The following is a 15,851-nucleotide window of genomic DNA, read 5'->3' on the forward strand; positions in this document are numbered from 1 at the left end:
TTTCAAAATGGAAACACTCACTGTATTGGGCTTTTATCTAGCTAGTTAAGTATCTGACCTGAATCAAACACTCTACACACACGTACATTGTAATATTATTGTATGGTGGCATTACACATTTTGTATTGTAGATATGTAGTGTAATGTTATTATGTACTGTTTTATCTTTCGTGTTATGTGCCTTAATGTGTTTGAACCTAGTAGTTGCTGCCTTGGCAGGAACAACTGTAATGGGGATCCCTAATAAATACAAATGGTGACTCAATCAAAAGGCTTTACAAACGGATGCTGGATTACCAGCAAAGCTATTTTGATTGAATGAACAACCAGTCTCTATACAACAACATTAGCTAGATACAGTAGCTAACAAGGGCACGCCAAAAACAATTACAATTGTTCAATAGATTTCAGGAGAGAAAAAATCACATCACAAAAAAAGATAGCTAGCTTGTCTACTTTTTGGGTTGGCTAACTAGAATAAATTATTGCATTCACCATGTTAACAACCAGCTAACGTTAGCTATCTAATTTAGCTTCAGTTAGCGGATCGACCGGCGAATGAAATGTGTAAAAAAATAATTATTCACCCTGCTCAGTTCGCTAAACCGCCACACAACTGTAACTTAATAAGTATTACATCCAAAATACATTACGTAATACACATATCACAAATATGTCTTAGTCAATAATTACAGCAAATAGTAGCACATTTGAATATTTACCTGATGTCCTCAGACTGGTTGACTCTGCTACGTACTGTAGTGACAGTGAACAGCGCCAAGCACAACGTTGGCTGACAACGTAGCAAACAACATGGCTGCGAGGAGTAATGCCACGTCAAGAGGTGTCCAATCATAGCCCCTCACCCACCTTTGAGGATGTAGTCTAATCTTTATGGCAAGAGTTTCATTGATAGAGCGATAACAAATATGATTGACAACTACGACAATCATTGATCAACCAAACAGAGAAAAGGAGACACTTTTTAAAACATTGCAATACAAATTTTATTACATTATGACAACAAAAAATTCCAACTAATTTCAGCATATCCTTTGCAACATCTTCAAATCTTTGTTGGGTTCATTAGGGTACACCGGAAAACATTTTAAATTGTTTTGCAATTAAAAACACAAATTAGGGTATCTTATTGGACAAGTCCAATAGTGACTCCCGGTTGAAGTCTATTTTCTTCTGTTTGGTGCCTAATGAACATAACTCAGGACAAGCTTCATAATCCCATTATTTATGCATCTTTTGTGCCTATTTTACAATTAGTGTAAAAATCACAGAACTTCTTTTGATTTATCCTGATAAGTAAATAAGCCTCTGCATAATTTTATACACAAACATCTTAATTAATTATATTAGAGGCAAAATAACTCTTCTCTCATCTCGTTCTTGCTAAATCCAAATGACAACCTTTTATTTAACCGGGTTAAGGCTCAGTGGTTCACATATTGTTGAATCCCATCATTCCTTTCGCGTTGCCAGCTGCACCCTGTTGGAACTGTCTCATCATGGACTGGAGACCAGACATTCCACCTGAAGAGACAAATGATAATCAGAGTGTTTCAGGGGGATCAGTTAAACTCTAGATCAAGGCAGAGAGGTAGAGTCACTAAACATGATCATAAAGGTTATTTGGGTTGCAAGGTGATTTGTAGATCAGCGATTCTGCAGTCTATATCACATCTATGTCATTACGTTTGGACCGACCATGCTCAAAGTAACAAAGGAAGTTTGGGTAATGTGAAATGACTTTTACAATAAGTCATGCCTACCCATATGGTGGAGAACCCTTGGGTCCATCATCTTTGCCATCTGTTGGTTCAACTTAGCCATCTGAGAGGGGTTGACATTCTTGGACATATCACCACCTGCAAACATGTAAAAGTGCAAAATAATTTAGAGACATTCTACTGCTTGATGAAAGCAAAATTGTGTAATTGGACCAGTGCTTCTGTTTCCGGGCTGAAACGTGACTAGTCATGAAATCCTTGCTTCCCCTGTCCTTGTTTCCTCCCCTCACAGAGTACATTGAAGGAGAGGCTCCAAGGTCCTTCCCTCAGACCTCCTCCAATGTGATTTGAGAGGGAAATGGAGGAAACATGGACAGAGGAAGCAAGAATGACAACTAGTAGTGTTTCAAGAGCCAAGAAGTGCATACCTTTGAACAGGCCCTTGATGCCACCCATCTTCTTCACCATCTGGGCAAACTTGGTGTACTGGGTGAGCAGCTCCTGGACGTCCCTGGTGGCAACCCCTGAACCGCGTGCCACTCTGGCGATTCGGTTCGGCCCCTTGCTGAAGAGCTTTGCACCGTCTTTGTTGTCAAGTTCTGCAAAAACCAAAGAAAGAAACCAGTGAAGAAAACATGTACGCATTTTGTATAACCCTTTTGTTTCTATCCCTTACTCTTGTTTATTGATGAAAGTGGATTGCATCTTTACCTTGGTCGTTCATGCTGTCCATAATTGTCATGAGTTTCTTCAACCTAGCCATGGACTCCTGCTCGTTGCCTTTGCTCATGAAGTCTGTTCCGAAACCTGGGATCATACCCTTGTGACATTAACAGAAGTCAGATTAGCATTGTCATCTTTAAATGTATCCCACACATGACCAGAAGAATATAAACTATTCTTAGGTATTCATTATTTACCAAGGGGGAAGGGTATACAGTTGAGATTGTTTTCGAAAGGTCTTTGTGCTGAAACGTTGACCATCTGCTTGTTTCATCTATAGTATGTACCCCTATGGGGACTTAGATTTCCCCCTATTGAGTATTCTGGTTGCCGCTTACTTACCATGATCTGTCCGAAAGGTCCCATCTTCATGATGTTTTGAAACTGCTCGTACATGTCACGAAGAGTGAACTGACCTGTGGTGCAAATGGTAATTAGAAGAAACTTAAACCATACTGCATAACTATGTTATAGACTGCAGAGCATATGCATACTGCATGTCAGTTATGATATGGGGCTGGTTTTACAAGTATGTTAGCTGATGATCTCATTCTCACCATGTTTCAGCTTGTCAATTAACTCCTCGTTGTCATCCAGCTTGAGTTCATTGACTTTGTCTATCAAACCTTCAATGTCTCCCATGCCTGAGGACAAAATACACACAACTCAATCAATACAGGTTGTACATAACGTAAAACGTGTTATGATGATCCATTATTCAAAAGGGAAAACAGTTTACCCAGTAGCTTGCTGATGAAGGGTTGTGTCTTAAATGGCTCTAAGTCATCAATGTGTTCTCCAGTACCAATGAAAATTATGGGACTCTTAGTAGCAGCCACTCTATAAAAAAGGCAACATGAGTATGAAACATTACCTAACCATCAGGATTATCATGGAGTTAATGAATTCTGCAGTAGTAAGGAAACTCAGTTGACCATAACTTGGATAAACTGTCAAAACAAAGAGTGACATTTACTTACGCACTGAGAGCACCACCACCTTTGGCATGACCATCCAGCTTTGTCACTATGACGGACGCAACTTCTACTTTGTCTTTGAAGGCCTTCGCCTGGGCTTCACAAGCTTGGCCAATGGAGGCATCCATTACGTACACAATGTTGTCAGGTTGCTGGAGGAAATAGAAACATGCTTGGGGTAAGACCATGCATGCATTGATGCATTTTCTCTAAAGCGATACAGTGCGTTCGGAAAGTATTCAGGCCCCTTGACTATTTCCACATTTTGTAACATTAGTCTTTCTAAAATGTATTAAGTTGTCGCCCGTCCCCCCAATCAATCTACACCCAATAATGACAAAGCAAAAACAGGTTTTCATAAATAAAATATCACATTTACATAAGTATACAGACCCTTTCCTCAGTACCTTGTTGAAGCACCTTTTGCAACGATTACAGCCTCAAATATTCTTGGGTATGACGCTACAAGCTTGGCACACCTGTAGTTGGGGAGTTTATCCCACTCTTCAATGTAGATCTTATCAAGCTCTGTCAGGTTGGATGGGGAGCATTGCTGCACAGCCATTTTCAGTTCTCTCCAGAGAAGTTCGAGCTTGTTCAAGACCAGTCTCTGGCTGGGCCACTCAAGGACATTCAGAGACATGTCCCGAAGCCACTCCTGTGTTGTCTTGGCTGTGTGCTTATGGTCATTGTCCTGTTTTTTCATCAGGGATCTCTGTACTTTGCTCCGTTCATCTTTTCCTCGATCTTGACTAGTCTCTCAGGAAATGCAGCTGAAAAACATCCTCACAGCATGCTGCCATCACCATGCTTCACCGTAGGAATGGTGCCAGGTTTACTCAGTTTGGCCTGGCTGCCAGCTCTAGGAAGAGCCTTGACGGTTCCAAACATCTTCCAATTAAGAATGACGGAGGCCGCTGTGTTCTTGGTGACCTTCAATGCTGCAGAAATGTTTGGTACAATTCCCCAGATCTGTGCCTCGGGGCGCTAAGGACAAATCCATTGACCTCATAGCTTGGTTTTTGCTCTGACACCCACTGTCAACCGTGGGACGTTACTTAGACAGGTGTGTGCCTTACCAAATCATGTCCAATAAATTTAATTTACCACAGGTGGACTCTAATCAAGTTGTAGAAACATCTCAAGGATGATCAATGGAAACAGGATGCACCTAAGCTCAATTTAGAGTCTCATAGCAAAGGGCCTGAATACTTATGTAAATACTGATACTTCCACTTTTATTTGTAATAATTTTGCAAACCAACCCCCAATTTTTTTTTTTCAAAATAACTCTTTGTCATTATGGGCTATTGTGTGTAGACTGATGTGGGGAAAAATATATATTTGAGAACAAGGCTGTAACGTAACAAAATGTGGAAACAGTCAGAGGGTCTGAATAATTTCCGAAAGCACATTTTATAATGATGATACAAAAGCTCAGGCTGACAGAGAGATGATCACAGTGGTGCAAAAATACTACTTACCACTGCATTGGAAACCTGCAACATCTCCTCAAAAAGGGAATCTTCTTGCTTGTGTCGGCCACTGGTATCAACAATGATTATTTCAAAGCTCTCATTTTTGAACTTTTCCACACCTTCCGCAGCTATGACGACAGGGTCCATCTCTGTGTAACTGGATTTAACAACGTTAGTGTACTGTATGCAGCAAATAGACTTGCATCCTGTCCAGGGGGTGTACTTGTACATCAAGGTTTCTTACCATATACATTAGCAAAAAAAATAACTTGAGATGCATCACATACAGATGAGAAGCAACCAAATGCAAAGCATACATACCTTCCATAGAATGGAATTCTGGCTTTTGTTGCATTTTGCTTCAACTGATCAAAGGCACCTGCACACACACAAAAATATGTTGTTGACTTAATTTTCTTTTAGCTAATTTTCTTTCTTTTGAGAAGGAATATCAAACAGATACATTTTGAAAATGAAACTACCAGCTCTGAAAGTGTCAGCGCAAATCAAACAGGTTTTCCACCCTTTTCTTTGGTAGTAGTACGCCAGCTGTGGAAAAGGTTTTCAACACAGAACATTAGTGATGGCAGAATATATTTTGGACAAATGACCACCTGAATGTGCATATCTTTAGGCTGAAAGCCAGGAATGGCTCACCTTGGAACAGGTTGTAGTTTTCCCACTGCCCTGAAGACCCACAAACATGATGACATTGTTCTTTCCCTTTGTGGGTGTCCAAGCCTTGACCCCTGGATCCACCAGCTGAGAGACAACCACAACATTAAATCTTAGACACACTCCCATCGCATCAAATGCAACACAGAAACATTGCATCTTTGTAAAATATGTCAAGTGAGAACATAGCGACAGGCCTTTCCAAACCACACAAGCTTCTTTAATGTGTAAACAAGCAATCTGAAAGTACTTGGAAAGTCTTCTCCCCGCATGAAATCTAAACTGATCAGTTGAGTATCCATGTCTGAGGGTATGCCTTCTAATGTGAAACTAATTATGTATTGAGCTGAGCAATCAAAACCTTTAAATACAGGTAGACTACAGCTACTGGATCCTTTATTTCAATTAAGGTAATTTTTTGAAGGGAATGACTGTTGATGGTATAGTACATTGCCGAAACAGTTTACAAAACACGGTGGAATATCAATAGACCAAATTACTTTTGGAAAACCACTAATATAAATATAACTAGGAAATCCCACCAACAACTGTCAATCATCTACCCAAGTTTTCAATCAAAAATTAACTCCTTCGGTTACTTTACACTGGACCATCATTAAACTAATACTAATGTATGGAGGTATTACAATACATTCAGTTTCACGCCACAACAACTAACTAACAAACAATGAAGTAAGAATTAGAGGTCGACCGCTTATGATTTTCCGACGCCGATATCGATTATTTGAAAAAAAAAAAAAAAAGAAGGCGATACCGATTACTTGGCCGATTTTTAAAATGTATTTGTAATAATGACAATTACAACAATAATGAATGAACACTTATTTTAACACATCAATCAAATCAATTTAGCCTCAAATAAATGAAACATGTTCAATTTGGTTCAAAGAATGCAAAAACAAAGTGTTGGAGAAGTAAGTGCGCAATATGTGCCATGTAAGAAAGCTAACGTTTAAGTTCCTTGCTCAGAACATGAGAACATATGAAAGCTGGTGGTTCCTTTTAACATGAGTCTTCAATATTCCCAGGTAAGAAGTTTTAGGTTGTAGTTATTATAGGAATTATAGGACTATTTCTCTCTATACCATTTGTATTTCATATACCTTTGACTGTTGGATGTTCTTATAGGCACTTTAGTATTGCCAGTGTAACAGTATAGCTTCCATCCCTCTCCTCGCTCCTACCTGGGCTCGAACCAGGAACACATCGACAACAGCCACCCTCGAAGCAGCGTTACCCATGCAGAGCAAGAGGAACAACTACACCAAGTCTCAGAGTGAGTGACGTTTGAAATGCTATTAGCGCGCAATGCTTACGAGCCTGCTGGTGCCTACCATCGCTCAGTCAGACTGCTCTATCAAATCATAGACTTAATTATAACATAATAACACACAGAAATACGATCCTTAGGTCATTAATATGGTCGAATCCGGAAACAATAACCTCGAAAACAAAACGTTTATTCTTTCAATGAAATACGGAACCGTTCCGGGTGGCATCCCTACGTCTAAATATTGCTGTTACATTGCACAACCTTCAATGTTATTGTAACGGATGTGAAACGGCTAGCTTAGTTAGCGGTGCGCGCTAAATAGCGTTTCAATCAGTGACGTCACTTGCTCTGAGACCTTGAAGTAGTAGTTCCCCTTGCTCTGCAAGGGCCGCGGCTTTTGTGGAGCGATGAGTAACGATGCTTCGTGGGTGTCAGTTGTTGATGTGTGCAGAGGGTCCCTGGTTCGCGCCCGGGTGTGGGCGAGGGGACGGTCTAAAGTTATACTGTTACATTATGTCATAATTACGCAGAATTCTGGCGAATTAGTTCGCCAAGAGCCAGGCGGCCCAAACTGTTGCATATACCCTGACTCTACGTGCAATGAACGCAAGAGAAGTGACACAATTTCACCTGGTTAATATTGCCTGCTAACCTGTATTTCTTTTAGCTAAATATGCAGGTTTAAAAATATATACTTCTGTGTACTGATTTTAATAAAGGCATTGATGTTTAGGTACACGTTGGACGACAGTCCTTTTTCGTGAATGCGCACCGCATCGATTATATGCAACGCAGGACACGCTAGATAAACTAGTAATATCATCAACCATGTGTAGTTATAACTAGTGATTATGATTGATTGATTGTTTTTTACAAGATAAGTTTAATGCTAGCTAGCAACTTACCGTGGCTTCTTACTGCATTCGCGTAACAGGCAGGCTCCTCGTGAGGCAGGCGGTTAGAGCGTTGGACTAGTTAACCATAAGGTTGTAAGATTGAATCCCCGAGCTGACAAGGTAAAAGTATTTCTTTCTGCCCCTGAACAAGGCAGTTAACCCACCATTCCTAGGCCATCATTGAAAATAAGAATGTGTTCTTAACTGACTTGCCTAGTTAAATAAAGGTGTTAAATAAATATATATATATATATATATATATATATATATATATATATATATATATATATATATATATATATATATATATATATATATATATATATATATATATATATATATGCATCCAAAATACCGATATCCGATTGTTATGAAAACTTGAAATCGGCCCTAATTAATCAGCCATTCCGATTAATCGGTCGATCTCTAGTAAGAATAGTCCGACACTGACCTTGACGAGCTCCTTGAACACAGAATGCTGGATCATTCTCCTCTTGTTCAGCCCAGAGGCCATCTCCTCCAGGTCAATGGATGATCTGTGGTCAAAGAAAGATTACATTAGTAGGATACAGAATTCAGCTTGTCTACTACAGTACAATGTGTTCCTGAATAATGCTACTCACTTTACATTTTCTCTGAGCTGCTTTACCAACTTGATGTTGACATCAGCTTCCAGGAGGGCAGCACACACTTCTTTCAGCATGGCATTTAATACCTAGAGAAAGAGAAGACATTATCTATGAGAAATATCATATGGTCTTGCTTGATTGAAACCTGGCAACATATGTAACTACTATTTAGTTAACAACCACACTTTGCCAAAAGTTGTACAAAAATAAGAAGTTGATTTGGTACTAGATATACCTCCTCATTGATGATGGTGGCATTGCTCAGTGATCGCAATGCCGAGGTTATTTTTCTTCCCAAATCGGCTAACACCATGTTGGCAGGTCTTGTTGAACCTATAAAGAATATTTAGATTGGCAAATTTGGTTATACAGCCACTGCCAACTACTATACCACTTAAATGCTGGATAATAATGTTATGGAAAGTGAATTACAAAATCAGTTGAGAAATACGGCCTCTTCGGCTTCAACGTTGAGGGAACCCCCCTTGTCTCCACACCTTTCACTGACACTTATTGGTGATCAAACGTCCGTTGTTGACTTCCTTAACTGAGCAATGAACGAAAACAATGAGTGAAATCTAGAGATTAGTTTAGCATATAGTCAGGACAACATGACAGAAATTCTTCAATAACTTTTCGACATGAATTAGCTAGAAAAATAACGTAGTTAACGAATACAACATGTGTATGTAAAGAATAGATAATATTGACCAGACTGCACCCACACAGCTTATAAAACTATCTAGCTAGCTAAATTGCTAGCTAGTTAACGTTAGCATCGACAACTCGAGTGAGGCCGTGGTTCTCCGAGAATGTGATACGTATAAAAACAGCATCATCATTTCATTCGATGGATGGATCGCTATCGTGCTAACATTACGACATTTACAAAACAGGAGCTAGCTACTAAATTACCATTATTATAATTATAAAGAAAATCGTTACCTAAAGCTTGCCAACTGGCTTGAGAAAAGCAACCAAACGAACGTCATCTCAATACCAGATATCCCAGAATGCCTATCTACTTCCGGGGTTATGTTTACTTCTTTGTAGCCCCTGTATTTTAAGGTCGTCTGAAATGTCATGTTTTCTACTTAGACTAAACGGTAATTTCATACAACACGTGTCCATTTAATTTGCCAAAATCAATATTCAATATATTTCTACAATATCAGTTACTTTAAATGAAGTAATATATTCTAAATTCTCTCCATTTCACCACTACTATTAATAGGGCTCCAATTATCGCGCCTCCTTAAATCTCAAATACGTATCCGGTATTTTCTACACATGCGTTCAATACATTCAAGCATGAGCAATCGTATGTGGTAAAATATTTGTTGAAATGAACTTTTCAGACGGAAAAAAAGAAATCGTACGATTACTCTCCAGAGTAAATCCCAAGGACCTGCCACGTTTAATTGACTGGATGAAAAACTCTGGTATTTAATAACCTTGGCATTATAGCTATTTTAAGACTAAATCAACCATCCCATGTTCATGTTGGATTATGATGCTTTAACTGTATTACATTAGCTAGTCATTTTTTTTTCTTGCAGATGAAGTGGATGATGGATTGATTGACAATCAAAAGGTTATACTTCAAAGTATTTCAGAGGATCTTAGGGCATGTCTTCCTTTGGAGGCTGTGCTCTCCTCCGAGTCCTTGGCTATTCAGAAGGTGGGTTACTGTAATTGCTTTCATTCCTCAACATCTTTACTCCGGGCCAAATGTACTTGCTGAGTGCTTGTATTTGGTGCAAGGTGTGTGTATTTTATTTTCAGAGAGGAATAAAAATAAAAAACAATACTCACACTTAAAATTAGACTTTTATGTAATTAAATGGGTATTTCACCCAAATTACAAAATGACGTTGGTTTCCTTACGCTCTAAGCAGTCTATGGACAAGGTATGACAACAATCCATGCTTTGGTTTAGTTTCCCTGGAACTGTTTCCACATGATAACGTGTGTGGTACAAATCCCAATCAAGTCATGGGACTGTTTTTCACACATCTCCAAATAATCCAAAAGTATCTAAACTTGTGAAGCTGAACAAAGTCACAGATGATTTGAACACGTGTGAAAAATGTATTATCGGTCCCATGGCTTGAATGGGATTTGTGCCACAAATGCTAAAATGTTAGCATGTGGAAACTGTGCCAGGGAAACTAAACCAAAGCATGGATTGCTGTCATACCTTGTCCAGAGACTGCTTACAGTGTAAGTAACCAGTGTAATTTTGTAATTTCGGTGTACTATCGCTTTGACTATCACAAATAAACTAATTATGTTCATCATCAATTGATTATTCAGACCCAACAGAACCCCCAGCCCACACTGCATGTGGATGCTTTCCTGTATGACGAAGACACCGTGGATACACTCTGTGAGGAGGGCAAGATGAGCCGCAACTACTGCCTGAACTGTGGCACTCACAGAACAGCTCCCCTGGGTAGGTTTGCCTAGCATGGGCCTCCCGAGTGATGCAGTGCTCTAAGGCACAGCAAAGCAGTGCTTCAGGCGTAACTACAGACCCGTGTTTGATCCCAGGCAGTGTCGAAGCCAGCGGAGACCCATGAGGCGGCGCACAATTGGCCCAGCGTCGTCTGGGTTAGGGGAGTGTTTGGCCAGCCAGGATGTCCTTTTCCCACCGCGCTCTAGAGACTCCTTGTGGTGGTGGGCCAGGCACATGCACGCTGACTTAGGTCGCCAGTTTTACAGTGTTTCCTCCGACACGTTGGTGCGGCTGGCTTCTTGGTTAAGCAAGCAGTGTGTCAAGAAGCAGAGAGGTTTGGCAGGGTCGTATTTCGGAGGATGCATGGCTCTTGACCTTCGCCTCTCCCGAGTCAGTTCGGGAGTTGCAGCGATAGGACAAGACTGTAACTACCAATTGGATATCACAAAATTGGGGAGAAAAGGGTGTAAAAAGTAGAAGAAAAAAAGGTTTGCCTTGCCTGGTTAATCATTGTACTTGTTCTGAAGGATCATGCCATCTCACCAACAATCCAATTACCCAAAGCCCATCAATAATCATACTGAACAAAAATATAAACGCAGCATGTAAAGTATTGGTCCCATGTTTCATGAGCTGAAATAAAATATCCCATAAATGTTCCATAAGCACAAAAATATTATTTCTCCCAAATATTATGCACAAATGTGTTTATATCTTTGTTAGTGAGCATTTCTCCTTTGCCAAGATAATCCATCAACATGACAGGTGTGGCATATCAGGAAGCGAATTAAACAGCATAATCATTACACAGGTGCATCTTGTGCTGGGACAATAAAAGGCCACTCCAAAATGTGCAGTTTTATCACACAACACAATGCCACAGATGTCGCACATTTTGAGAGCATACAATTGACATGCTGAATACAGAAATGTCCACCAGAGCTTTTGCCAGAGAATTGAATGTTCATTTCTCTATCATAAACCGCATCCAATGTAGTTTTAGAGAATTTGGCAGTATGTCCAACCGGCCTCACAACCTCTACCTCATGTATGAAGTTGTGTTGGTTCAGCGGTTTGATGATGTTAATGTTCTGAACAGTGCCCCATGGTGGTGGTGGGGTTATAGTGTGGGTAGGCATAAGCTATGGAAAATGAACACAATTGCATTTTATGGATGGCAATTTGAATGCACAGAGATACCGTGATGAGATCCTGAGGCCCATTAGCCCGCCATTCATCCGCCGCCATCATCTCATGTTTCAGCATGAAAATGCACTGCCCCTTGTCACAAGGATCTGTACACAATTCCTAATGCTGAAAATGTCCCAGTTATTCCATGGCTTGCATACTCACCAGACATGTCACCATTGAGCATGTTTGGGATGCCCTGGGTGGACGTGTTTCACTTCCCGACAGTGTTCCACATCCCGACAGTATCCAACAACTTTGCACAGCCATTGAAGATGAGTAAGACAACATTCCACAGGCCACAATCAACAGCTTGATCATGCGAAGGAGAAAATGGCCAGATTATTATATATATATATTTTTAAAGGTATATATGACCAACAGTTGCATATCTTTATTCCCAGTCAAGTGAAATCTGTAGATTAGGGCCTAATTTATTTATTTAAATTGATTGATTTCCTTATGAACTGTAACTCACTAAAATCTTTGAAATTGTTGCTAGTTTCGTTCATATTTTCGTTCAGCATAGATGTGTAAGATAAGGGTGGGTTTATAACCCTCATGTGGCAGCATTGTGTCAAATTAATGTTTATTTGAATGTTTATTTTCTCAGAGTTCATCTCTCACTCCTTCTCGATATTGGAGCTCCAGTTCCTTTTCCAGCATGTCCTACCAGACCTGACTGGGAGACTAGTGGTGGATGTGGGTTCCAGGCTAGGGGCAGTACTCTATGGGGTAAATTACAGTTTGTTTTGGAATGAAAGGGAAACCGTTTATGGCATTGAGATGTATTGTTAAAGGTTATGTGAAAATATTGCAGGAAAATGTCATGAATTCTTTGGCAAAAAAGTATTTACTCTTCCAGTCATCTGTTGTGCTTCAGGGGTACCTGTACAGCTCTGCAGTTCGGCTTGTTGGGGTAGAGATCAGTGCAGAGTTTGTCAGGCTTCAGAATATGGCTGTGGAGAAGTATGGCTTCAGTGACCGAATACAGGTAAAGCGATCATTAGTATAATTTTACATTTATTTTTCTTAATCTTTGTTTTATGTTTTTAAAGAATGTAAATGCCACAGCTTTCTCTCATTGTCTCACATTTCTGCAGGTCATCCATGGAGATATCAGTACTCAGGATTCCCTGTTACAGAATGCAGATGTTCTCATCATGAACAATGTGTTTGAGTACTTTCTACAGCCCAATGACCAAATTAAGTAGGTAAACCTTGGACACCACACCAGGGGTGTATTCATTAGGACATATCGTTTCAAAAAGTTTTCCAACAGAAAATATCATTATCCTATAATGCAGCTTTTCCCAAACTCGGTCCTCAGGAACCCAAGGGGTCCAGATTTTGTTTTTTGCCTTAACACTACACAGCTTATTCAAATGATCAAAGCTTGATGATTATTTGAATCAGCTGTGTAGTACCAGGACAAAAACCAACACGCGCACCCCTTGGGCTCCCAAGGACCAAGTTTGGGAAACGCTGCAATATAGGATGCAGTAAGTGATCATTGGAAGATTTCAATTGCATACTCCTCATGTCCTGTCTCCTTCTCAAAACCAATTGGATGAGAAAGCCAGAGGTCCCGCCCCTCTGACCTTCTCCTCCAATGTGTTTTGATGAGGAGAGTGGGGTAAGGATGCAATTGAGATCTTCCTCATATATTGCATCTGGTAATGATGCTGTGTAGTACCAGGACAAAAACCAACATGTGCACCTCTTGGGGTCCCGAGGACAGAGTTTGGGAAACCCTGCTCTAATGTCTCTATCCTCTTGCTTTTATAGAGCCTGGTATTTTATCGTTCACAATTTCCGCAAGAAAGGTGCTCTATTGGTTACAGTTCCAAGCCTCCAGGAAGCACTTTCTTCACATCAGGTAAGTACTGAAAATGCCTGTAAAAACTTTCTGTTTTCCACACATTGAGAATTGAATGTTTCTATGATGTGTAACTTCAAGCATAATGCACACCTCTCTATTGCTGTACTGTGCTCCTCCTTCAGGGAGGGATCAACCTCAGCAAGTGGGTAGAGGAACTACCTCTGGATTACAACGTCTATCTGGGGAAGGACGGTGACCCGGACGCATTCAAAAGTATACGCCTGTATAGGGTACTGTGACCCTGAGTGAAGACCAAACATCCGCTCAGACTTTCTGTCCCTTGGATATTGACTTTCTGCTGCAATTGCAGATGGATTCTCTTATAGGACTGTGCCCTACCATATCATGTTCAAGGTATAACAATCTATAAAGATGACTGAGTGATCTGTCATAGGAAATCCCAAATATCACTCTGATAATGTTATGTACTTTACAGTTCAGTGAATGATTTGTCAGCCTTTTTACAGAAAATGTTTGACCAATGTCTGAAATACTGTAGTAAATGAGTAGTTAAAACAGTTCCCCTCTCACCCACACTACTGAAACAGGAAGCATGGGAGGGTAGCATAATTACAGCAGAAAGTGACTATTAAATGGCACCAGCTCTGAGGAACTTCTGTGTTGCCTTCTTTACCAACAGCATGGCATCACATCTCTTTTGCAGCGCTTTAATAGTGTTTCATTTTGGACTCTGTGGCAATTGTAATTACAACCTCTTTGATGTATTTTGCACCTTAGTTATGAGGCTCTCTAACTACACCAGACAGGCATCATGCATGTGGGGCGGCACGGTAGCCTAGTGGTTAGAGTGTTGGACTAGTAACCGGAAGGTTGCAAGTTCAAACCCCTAAGCTGTCATTCTGCCCCTGAACAGGCAGTTAACCCACTAGGCTGTCATTGAAAATAAGAATGTGTTCTTAACTGTTAACTGACTTGCCTAGTTAAATAAAGGTAAAATAAAAAAATGCAGTCATGTTATAGTAAACAAGCCGTTAACACCATTGTTGAACATTGGCCTTCAGTCACCATCAATATTCTGTTTATTGAAATATGACACAAGCCTAACTAAGGCTGTGTTTACACAAGCTGACCTTTTTTTTTACCAATCAGATAAGCTCTTTTGCAAATAATTGGTCAAAATATCAGAATAAGACTGCCTGAGTAAAAGCAGCATAAGAACAAAGCACGTACATATTGGTGATTCATACCCCCTCATGGTGGACAGACGGGAAGTTGGATGCATGTGGAGAATGTTAGGCGTTATAATATGTATAGGCGCTATGATTATGATCACTCACTTAAACCCGTACAAAAGTTGTGTATCAGTTGAAAAAGTATGTTTTACCAGAACAGATATGCTATGTTTTACTATTAATTTGTATGATGCTCTGAATCAAGTAGTAACAAATCCCATATTGCTTCTCCACTCCTATGAAGTTCAACGAAGATAAACATGATTGGAGGTGATGATGCGAGTGGCGGGATAAACAACCAATGGAGATCATATAGTCTTCACTCAAGCTACGCCCTCCTACGCGCTTTTCATCTGTGAAATAGAGCGGATCAAATTTATAGTCAACACGCAGTCCGTCCGCTGGTGAAGTGGGGCAGTCCGTTGACTTTTTGTATTTTTCTCCCGCGGATTATTGTTTTAATGTTTACATAACCGATCCGGTAAATCTCTTGAATTCTTCCTCTAGTATGCGAAAATGTTCTCAGGTGTTTTAAACATCGTGGTTTTTAATTGCTAATATCAGACAGGTTCCCATTCATTGAGCACATTTTCATGTGAGTTGGTTGGAAAAGCGTCACTTTTGTGTGTTACTGGAAGCGTGTGCCATTAACAAAGGCTGGATTTCCTCTTAAAATTGTCGTAGATTATCACGACCATTTTTTAAAAATGTTTGAG

At 40.0% G+C, this 15,851-nt stretch overlaps 4 protein-coding genes across 8 annotated transcripts in view; 2 read left to right on the forward strand and 2 right to left on the reverse strand.

Moving 5' to 3' along the window:
* Positions 1-854, reverse strand: part of LOC112256849 (protein transport protein Sec23A) — a 37,385-nt gene extending 36,531 nt beyond the window's left edge. The window contains exon 1 of the mRNA XM_024430391.2: positions 723-854. The gene's annotated coding sequence lies outside the window, so the exon portion shown is untranslated. The remainder of the gene's footprint in view (positions 1-722) is intronic.
* Positions 855-982: 128 nt separating this feature from the next.
* LOC112256848 (signal recognition particle 54 kDa protein) lies at positions 983-9,458 on the reverse strand. Its single transcript, XM_024430390.2, has 17 exons — positions 9,360-9,458; positions 8,847-8,961; positions 8,650-8,747; positions 8,409-8,500; positions 8,237-8,321; positions 5,578-5,682; positions 5,403-5,469; positions 5,242-5,299; positions 4,927-5,077; positions 3,446-3,594; positions 3,205-3,305; positions 3,023-3,109; positions 2,808-2,881; positions 2,454-2,562; positions 2,171-2,341; positions 1,785-1,880; positions 983-1,545 (listed from the first exon to the last, which is right to left on the reverse strand). Exons 3-17 carry the CDS (start codon positions 8,725-8,727, stop codon positions 1,454-1,456), a joined length of 1,515 nt encoding a protein of 504 aa, XP_024286158.1. The 5' UTR covers positions 8,728-8,747; positions 8,847-8,961; positions 9,360-9,458; the 3' UTR covers positions 983-1,453.
* Positions 9,459-9,694: 236 nt separating this feature from the next.
* Positions 9,695-14,555, forward strand: zgc:109986. The gene is made up of 8 exons (XM_024430389.1): positions 9,695-9,856; positions 9,974-10,095; positions 10,731-10,869; positions 12,674-12,795; positions 12,944-13,054; positions 13,164-13,270; positions 13,849-13,939; positions 14,065-14,555. Exons 1-8 carry the CDS (start codon positions 9,760-9,762, stop codon positions 14,179-14,181), a joined length of 906 nt encoding a protein of 301 aa, XP_024286157.1. The 5' UTR covers positions 9,695-9,759; the 3' UTR covers positions 14,182-14,555.
* Positions 14,556-15,492: 937 nt separating this feature from the next.
* The window catches only part of LOC112256845 (bromodomain adjacent to zinc finger domain protein 1A), a 42,550-nt gene continuing 42,191 nt past the window's right edge, over positions 15,493-15,851 (forward strand). For 3 of the 5 annotated variants that reach the window (XM_024430384.2, XM_024430387.2, XM_024430388.2), the window contains exon 1: positions 15,493-15,616. The gene's annotated coding sequence lies outside the window, so the exon portion shown is untranslated. Of the gene's footprint in view, positions 15,731-15,851 lie in introns of all 5 variants that reach the window. The other 2 variants (XM_024430386.2, XM_024430385.2) reach the window with 2 other exon arrangements.

This window comes from Oncorhynchus tshawytscha, linkage group LG08, assembly GCF_018296145.1.
Source record: "Oncorhynchus tshawytscha isolate Ot180627B linkage group LG08, Otsh_v2.0, whole genome shotgun sequence".
Taxonomy (NCBI): Eukaryota; Metazoa; Chordata; class Actinopteri; order Salmoniformes; family Salmonidae; genus Oncorhynchus; species Oncorhynchus tshawytscha.